Genomic DNA, 9439 nt, shown 5'->3' on the forward strand with positions numbered 1-9439 from the left:
AGCAGAAATGTGTGTTATGGGACAGAGCTCACATTTGGCATCTGGCTGCAACCATTTTTAGTGCCTTTGAAATATTCCTTCTGCATTAGATTAGCAGCCTTAATTAAGAAAGCGAAAAGAAAAATGAAAAGATTATTCACAATGATATCTAGTAAAGTCCTTTTTATTTGAAGGATCCGAGTCCAATTAATCAAAAGTCTAGTTAAACCAGGAATTATTAAAATAAAAAGAAATATACATATGTCAAATAATTTAACTTAAAAACATATAGATGAATATTTTTTTATTGATCTTTTGGAGAAGGGCCAAAGCTTTTTTTTATGAGGATGGACCTGTATTATATGTTGTTTCTTGAATGAATAGTATCCATAGTGAATTATTTTTGTATTTCAGATTGGGATGATTCTGAGTGAGAAACTTGGAAACAGATGTGAAGCAATTTGTCCACAGACATTTATTGTTATTTTTCTAATTTTTTACAATTGTGTCACCCACACAATGTGATACCACTTTCTTTTTAGCAGCTGATTTTTATAGAATATTTTCAAAGTATTTAACTTACTTTTCAGGGAGCTAATACATTTTTGAATTTATATTGAATTAGCGTGCATAATAAACATTTAATTGATTACATAATTCCCCATATGATTGGCATAAACAGGACTGTAAAGAATCACAATTAACTTTTGGTAACCATGTAACTCAGGTGCTTGGAGAATGCATAGGTGTAACATAGACTGTTTGACTAGCTGTCAGTGTCATGAGTGGCAGAGAAAATTTAGAATGTCAGTTATTGTGGTTAAGAGACTTCCGTTGCTACCTCCCTCATGCCTGCTCTTCAGTAGAAATCTGGGAGTAATAAGCTTAACTGGTATTCATACCAATTGCATTCATTTAATGATGATGTCATAGAGTAGTGAAATATACATCTCTCAAATTATATTGCGTAGGGAAATATGTTTTCCAAGTACGTGTAAAGCTTGTTCTGTTAATATTGATTCTAGGTTTGGGCTATTAGATCTCCTGAGGGAATAGTAGATACATTATAAGTCTCACTTGGCCTTTTGCTGAGAATGAAGCCTAGAATTTCAGCAGGAAGGAATGGAAAGGGTGAAAGCTGTGCAGAGGGGAATTTACGTCTGGGTGAATGTGTTTGCGTGTTTGCATAAACACACACCCACGATTTAGTCAATAATAGTAAACACCTATTACTATGAAATATCGAAACAAGGACACATAAATCTTGTCCCCGAAGAGACTGAACTCCAAGGGGACGGGACAGAGGTGCTTTCTAATGGCACTGTTGTTTGGGGTGTTTTTCAGACACCCTGTGTGCCCTCTCATCTCCTTCTTCTTAGCACTCTTCCTGAAGGCCTCCGATATTTCTCAGTGGGCTCTGCTGAGGAAACGCAGAGATAGAAATAAAGTACATGACTTTGTTTCTTTTACAGATGGTCCTTTGGGATCCTGCTTTATGAAATGGTGACTCTAGGTATGTACCTGTATGCAATATGTTTATTTGAGTGATAAATGGCATGTTTACTTGGAAGGGGTTTCAGTACAATCGCTGAGGTTTGAACTGGGCTGACAAAAATCCTTCTCCTTTTAACTTTCTTTTGTTTGCTTTTTCTTGTTCTTCCCTCAACACTTTACCAATTCCAAGGATGTTCTAAACTACAAAAGGTAATTCCAAGAATGATCTTCAATAGCATAAAAATGTTGCCTTCAGATTTATTAACCCATTTGATTGAGAAACTGCAGTACCTTCCCTCATTTGGGGAGTGGATGGCAGGTGTTATTCTTTACTTTGCTTTATCTTGTTAACTTTCCTAAAGACTCAACATTCTCCTGAATTATCAGTTTTTCCTTCATACACCTTCCCCCCACCAAATTTCTCTAAGCTATCTCTATACTTGATCACTATGGAGCAACTATATTACATCTAGTATTTTTCTTATGGTTTATATTTACCTACCGTTTGCAGGCAATTGGCCCAGGTGGATGGAGAGTAGTGTTAGTTATAGTGCATACTCTAGGGGACCTAAAGTTCTCTTGCTACTCTGATTGTTTCCATACCAACAGGGGCACCACCATATCCTGAAGTCCCTCCTATCAGCATCCTACAGCATCTCCAAAGAGGGAAAGTCATGAAGAGACCCAGTAGTTGCACACACACCATGTAAGTGGCTTTTAGGGCCTACTCTGCTCATACCAAATCTCTTTTGCTCCCTGTCAGTCATGCTGTTTTCAGGTATCATCTCTAGCTGTCTTTTCTGTGCTTAATGTACATCCCTACACCAAACTTGTGCAGTAAAACACATCTGCTCATATGTCATATACCATATATACATATGTATAATGTGTATGTGCATGTATATACTCACATACAACATGCAACCACCAAGAACTATGTTAGGAATCTAAATTTGATAAAGTTCAGTTCTTCTAGAAGCTTCTAAAATAGGTAAGAAGCAGACCAAATGCAGTGCATGTACAGTAGTCTTTTATTTGTCTAAATGTCCGTCTCTGTCAGAGACTGCCAGCCTCAGCTCTAATACAGCTGTCATAAGATCCATTGCATTAGAGTTATTCATTGGCTCTTATTTAGTATTTAACTTTCAGAAATTATTGCCTATCTGATTTTTCAGCCCTGAGCACTTTAGAAGAGAACTGGAAGAAGGAGGTAGGAAGAAATTGTAAGGACAGAAGAAGTACGGAAGAGATGGTTACAGAACATAAGAAACTATGAAGTTGTTTATGAGAAAGCAGTAAAGACTATAATATATTATTATATATTTCCATTGAAATTGTTGCTATTTTGTGAATCTTTTAGCATTGAAAAGGTAAATTTCACGGTGGGTTTCCATACAATAAACACTTACTATATCAACCAGACTATAAATGTTAACTTTTAACTATAAATACAACTCGCGTTGTGATATGGCTAGGTGTTCTAGAATAAAACTGCTGACAAGTATTTCTTGCAAGCGTCCTATGTATAAAATTCTGTCCTTGATACTGGGGGAGACACTTAACTGATAAAGTAGCTAATCTCGAAAAACTTAACATTAGATGAGGAGATATCTGAAGCAACATGAAAATAATCATAAAATGTCAGGCAGTAAATAGAATGGTTAAAAGCTCAGATTCATCTCAGAGTTGAAAAGTCATTTGTTCAGTTCTAGTCCTGCTACTTTACTATATATTGTTTTCTTATTTTAAAATAGTATAATGATAACCCCACCTCAGAGTTATTGTGAAGCTAAAATGAAGTAATGCGTGTTAAGTTCCACTTCCATGCCTTACACAATAAGTAGGTTTAAACGTTAGCAGTACCGTTCGAACAGCATCTTTTACAAAGTCTCATCGCACACGGTGAGGGGCTGAGCTTTACAAGGGAAGTTTCACAGAGGAATTGAGATTTAAAACCATCCTGTAGGACAGAGAGGACATTCAAGGAATTGGGCACAGCACGAGCAAAGACAGATTGGGTGTCAACAACCACATCTAGCGCATGGCAAGCTCTGACTTGGCGTTCAGCCAAGAGAAGGCTTCTCTTAGGCAAGGCCTGTGTGGTAGAGGAGCTAGGGGGTAGGCTGTGGACTTCATATGGTAGGTAGTGGGAAACCTCTGTGGGGCTTCAGCAGGGATGGGGTGTGATGAAAGTGGAAACGGCATTACACATGCTCTAAACTGCACTGAAGAAAAGCTAGATTAAAGGTGGTAAATGCCTTTATTTAGATTAAAGCAATTTCTGGAAGAAGGTCAGTTACAAAGGGGGGAAATGACCTGGATTAATGGATAGCCTGAAAAATCTTCAGTCATTCCTGTGATCAAAAGGGCTCTGTTGAGACGATGACATTAAGAGACTTAGTATTAAGGGGACGCGATGAACATCAGTCTCTGGGAAGAATATAGAAGTCAGGACAATGAGTAGATTAAAACACTGCAGGTGTTTTGTTAAGGTTTGTTAGGCGAGGGGACGTGTTCCTTGTATGTTTGCCTTGCCCAGCGAGTCAGTTTTTCTGTTTCCCTTTCAGGTACAGTCTTATGAAGTCCTGCTGGCGCTGGAGAGAGGACAGACGCCCCTCACTTAGAGAGCTCTGCTCACGCCTAAACACTGCCGCTCGAACTGCAGATGACCAAGTGGTGCTGCAAGTGCCAGAGCGGGTGGTTCCTGAACTGTACGCAGCTGTGGCAGGCATCGGCGTGGAGAGCCTCTCCCGCAGCTCTAGCGTCCTTTGAAGATCCCGGGGCAAGAACATTCATGCGTGATCCTATACTCTAGGAACCAATTCCTCTGAGAACAGAGGATGGACTTTCTAGTGGGACCTAAAGGGAGAAGTGTCACATGGAGCCTGGATCTCCTCCTATACATGTCCCTAGATATGTGAAATGATGCTGGGTGAAATGCTACACACCTCGTACCCTTAAGGCTGAGCAATACAGTTTCCTTTATGCCGTCCCAGTCCTAAAGACTCAGGGTAGAAGTGGCACACAGTGTCGCTACAAAGGAGGTTTTAGAAACCTGCCATGTTGGAGGGGCATGGCACAAATTAGCTGGTCCCGCCCACCACAGGCTAGTTTCCTCTTGAAGTATGTTTTTTTCTAGGCCATTATAAGGTCCAGGGAAATTAGAATCAAATGAGGAAATAGAAAGCCAAAAAAGGAGTTGAGGAGAAAGAAAATTAAAGGTTCTATTTGCTCGGGGATATGGATGTGGACCAAGGTTATCCTTCAAAGAGAAGTTGGAGGAACGATGTGAAGTTCCATGTAATGGTCCCTTCGTGCAGGGCGGGAGGGGAACCATGAGGGAAAATTTCTGAGTCTCCCCTGGGCATAGGTAAGAGAAAGATGGTCCCCTATTACCTAATGCTGAGGCAGGTGAACCCTGTTGATACTATTTTTAACCAGAAGCTAGAGAGGTCATTGTATGATTAAGAACATTTCAACATGTATTTTTTTTTATCAGGCCAGCTTCCTGGCTGAGTCCAATGAGGCTGATGATTAACATACGGTGTGTGTTTAATAAATAGGAAAGGCGGAAACCAAGCAAGAATGCTTAGTAGGCCAGAAGGTCTTTAACAAGGCCTAGCAAAGGATATCTTAGAAAGAAGGGTGGTAGCTTCCTATTTTCAATCGTCCGTTGATGTACTGTGAAACTGATTTTGTTAAATAAATATCTACTGAGTGAAAGTGGGTTTTCAGGTATACAGCTGCTAAAATCTCTACAGGAGGGAGGATAAAAATAAATAAAGGGAAGTTAATGTCAACAGAAAAATTCAGGAGATAATCTACATTGCCAGAAAAAGGATAAAATGGGTATAATACTTACCTCACAGGGTTGTTGTGAGGACTGAATGAGAGTATTTGTACAGTATCTGGCACATCATATGTGCTCAATAAATGTTAATTTCTTTTCTTTCCTCCTTCCTGCCCTAGAATCTTTTGTCTTTTTCATTTAAAATCTAACCTTGGTCATCAGTCACACATGCCTAAAGGCAATGGTATATAGTTCAAGTGCCACATGACTGACATGTTGAAGTCATCATTTTTGTGTGAGCTGCTGGACGATGATAGTAGTCTCCTACTATTGCAAAATACTGAAACTATGCTGATGGCCATTCAGTTGAACACGCGATCCGTGATTTTAAAGACTACTCACTCGGGGCACTCTAGGAAGGACATCTAAGGCTGCTGCAGGAAAGATGACAGGCAGCTGAATTATTTTGTAGAAGTTAAGCTCCTGATGGAGTCATGATGAGTCAGCCTACTACATAATGATCCCTACGCCTGCGGGAACACCACGATGACTCGTCAGAATTTGAATGGGTGGTGAGAGGCAGTGGAGCGAAGGGACGTTGAGTGGCTTGGCACAAAATGATAAAGCCTCATGGAATCTCATTGCTTCTAGGCTGTTCATTTGAGTCAAATTTACACAGTGTTTGTTTATTCAAATGTATTTTTTTAAACTGAGTGTTAAGGACAACACTGCCAGATATTGTACTAGGTGTTGAATAGAAGAAATAGCTTTCGATCACAGCGTACAAAGTAAGACATTATATACATACTTGTGTGAATATTTGTAAATTACACATTGTAGTTAAGTGCTATGAAGAAAAGTGTAGGATAGTAGAAGGGACTATAAAATAGAGGAGCTGCCCGAAGAGATGGCATTTAAACTGAGACCGTAGGGACGGGTGAGGAAGCCCGAGAGACTGAGGAGAGACTTCCAGGACTACATGTGTGAAAATTCTGAGGCAAGAAACTAGAACTGAAAAGAAGCAAGTGGGATGGGAGCATAGTGAGGTAAGAGAAAATTGGGACATAATGAATTCGTTCTTTCACACCATATGTTAATATTCGTTTTTGGAAGAGGGAAAGAAGCAGATAATTGCTATATTAAATTTTTACCCATAATTTTGTTTGCCTGGATTCAGGTCTGGAACACTGGATACACTAATTATTCTCAGAAAACTGGGTCTTGGACATGGACAATGATGTGGGGATTGACTGTGGAAGTGAGGGGCAGGCTGGGTGGAGGAGGGTGGAGGGGGAAAATTGGGACAACTGTGATGGCGTAAAAAATAATAAAATGTACACACACACACGCGCTTACAACAAAAAAGAAATTAGGTCTTTTCCTCACTTGGCCAGGCTTTCTCCAAAAGGGATATTATATGTCTGGCATGTTTGATTTGTCAGCTATACCAGGTATTTCCGGGATTTTTTATTAAGGGTCTAACCAGTTCTGGCACCTAGGAAGACCTGTTCTAAAACTCATTATATAATGCTTTATGAATTTTAAATCACTCTACATGCACTATGTTATTTTATGCTCTCAACAATTCTCTGAGCTTGGCAAAGTTGATTGTAATATATTCATGTGGTTGGTGAACAAATAGGCTTAGAGACAGTGACTTAACAGAGGCCAGGTAGAGGTAAGTGTTGGGAATGAATCCCAGGTCTTCAGACTGCCGCTCTTTGTACTGAATCCCGCTGAGGGCTAAAGGCATCAACACACAGGTTTGCTCTGTATGTTGGTAAAAGAAGGTGATCAATAGCAGATGAAACATAGACTTTCTGTAAAAGCTCACCTTATTCTCCGTCCTTCAAAACCCATCCCATGCAGGAGCATTGCTTACTTCCCCAATTTAATTCTGTCTGGTAAGAAACGTGAGCTAAACCATTTGATTTTTTTTTGATATTCAAAATATCAAAATTTGTATTTGTTTAAAATTTTATAGTATTTTTTCCATTACCATTTAGCCCCCTTATACCCCACCTTCCCACTGCATCACCACACTGTCGTCCATGTCCGTGAGTCCTTTTTCCTTTTTGCTCAGTCCCTCCACTTCCTAACCTTCCCCCCCGCAGTGGTCATCCCACTCTCTATCTATGAGTCTGTCTCTATTTTGCTTGTTAGTTGAGTTTGCTCATTAGATTCCACATAAGAGTGAAATCATATAGTATTTGTCTTTCTCTAACTGGCTTATTTCATTTAGCATAATGTTCTCCAGGTCCATTCATGTTGTTGCAAGGGTAAAATTTTCTTTTTTACTGCCAAGTAGTATTCCATTGTGTAAGTGTCCCATAGTTGTTTTATCCACTCATCTTACTAATGGACACTTGGGCTGCTTCCATATCTTGGTGATTGTAAATAACACTGCAGTGAACATACGGGTGCTCATGTTCTTTTGAATTAGTGTTTTGGGTTTCTTTGGATATATTCCCAGAAGCAGGATAACTGGGTCAAAAGGCAGATCCATTTTTCATTTTTTGAGGTATTTCCATATTGCTTTCCAAAATGATTGCACCAGTCTGCATTCCCACCAATAGCGCAAAAGGGTTCCCCTTTCTCCACATCCTTTCCAGCATTTGTTGTTTGTTGATTTATTGATGATAGCCATTCTGGCAAGTGTGAGGTGGTATCTCATTGTGGTTTTAATTTGCATCTCTTTGACGATTAGTGACATTGAGCAACTTTTCATATGTCTATTGGCCATACGTATAACCTCTTTGGAGAAGTGTCTATTCAAGGTCTTTTGACCATTTTTAAATTGGATTTATTACTTTTTTGTGGGGGGGAGGGTGTTGAGTTTTGTAAGTTCTTTATAAATTTGGGATATTAATCCCTTATCAGATGTATTGGTGAATTTGTCCTCCCATTCCTGGGTTGTCTTTTTATTTTGTTGATGTTTTCCTTTGCTGTCCAAAACTTTTTAGTTTAATGTAGTCCCATTTATTTATTTTTCCTTTATTTCCCTTGTCTGGGGAGACATATGGATAAAATATTGTTATGAGCAATGTCTGAGATTTTACTGCCTATATACTCTTCTAGGAATTTTATGCTTTTGGGTCTAATATTTAAGTCTTTAACCCATTTTGAATTTATTCTTGTGTGTGGTGTAAGAGGGCAATATAGTTTCAATTTTCTGCATGTATCTCTCCAATTTTCCCAACACCACTTATTGCATAAACTTTCTCTAGCCCATTGTATGTCTTGCTTCCTGTCAAATGTTGGCCATTAAGGTGAGGGTTTATTTCTGGGTTCTCTAATCTGTTCCATTGATCTGCATGTCTTTCTATGCCAGTACATGCTATTTTGATTACTATGGCCTTATTGCATAGTTTACTATTAGGCAGCATGATTCCTCCAATTTTGTTTTTCTTCCTCAGGATCACTACTGGTATATGGGGCCTTTTCTGGTTCCACATAAACTTTTGAAATATTTGTTCTAATTCTGTCACATATGACACTGGAACCATTTGATCTTGTTACTGCCACAACTCCACAGGGCACTAAAGCTTAACTCTTAGTGAATGAAATAAGTTTTACTATTAAAAAACAAAAACGAAAACCTCTTTATATACCATGACTGTCGGGATTTTCATTTTCAATGTGTTCAAAATTTCTGCCCTCTTGTTTGATGGATTCTTTCTACTTTGTCTCTGTTATTTACAAGTTTCAAGTTGCCAATTAACTAGGGTGGCCCGAGGGGGAAAGCCCTGTGTTAGGAATCTAGCAGGAGGAAGAGCTGTATTCAGGTCTAACATTCCCATTCCGGGCTTTAGCTTTACTCATCCCGCCAGTTAAAGGGGAGTAATGCGGCACCCAACTCTCAAAACGCCGCGAGAATGACACCCGAAAAGCAAAAGTCTTAAGCAAAAGCAAAAGCAAATGACTCGCAAACCCTAGTTCCCACCCTATAAAAAACGCTATCCTACTCTCATGCTTCCGAGCTTTGCTAATGTAATATGACTTACTTAATTTTGAAAATAACACGCTTCTATCCCCGGCAACGCGACGTTGAAGTCACTGCCGCCCCCACCTCCTGCGCCTTCGGTACTGAAACAGCCAGCCTCCCTCCCCGCTTCCACCCGGGCCAGGGAGGAGGCGAGGCGCGCCCGCAGTGACGCCTCATCCCGGGCCACTGAC

The 9439-nt window shown here is 39.7% G+C and overlaps 1 protein-coding gene across 8 annotated transcripts in view; it reads left to right on the forward strand.

Moving 5' to 3' along the window:
- STYK1 (serine/threonine/tyrosine kinase 1) overlaps nucleotides 1-5431 on the forward strand; it is a 40896-nt gene extending 35465 nt beyond the window's left edge. For all 8 annotated transcript variants that reach the window (XM_053921815.2, XM_053921812.1, XM_053921810.2 and 5 more), the window contains 3 exons: nucleotides 1452-1492; nucleotides 2083-2179; nucleotides 4041-5431. In XM_053921815.2, the coding sequence (XP_053777790.1) occupies nucleotides 1452-1492; nucleotides 2083-2179; nucleotides 4041-4245 (343 nt within the window). In that variant the 3' untranslated portion in view covers nucleotides 4246-5431. The remainder of the gene's footprint in view (nucleotides 1-1451; nucleotides 1493-2082; nucleotides 2180-4040) is intronic.
- Nucleotides 5432-9439: the final 4008 nt, after the last annotated feature.

This window comes from Desmodus rotundus, chromosome 3 (genome assembly GCF_022682495.2).
Source record: "Desmodus rotundus isolate HL8 chromosome 3, HLdesRot8A.1, whole genome shotgun sequence".
Lineage (NCBI taxonomy): Eukaryota > Metazoa > Chordata > Mammalia > Chiroptera > Phyllostomidae > Desmodus > Desmodus rotundus.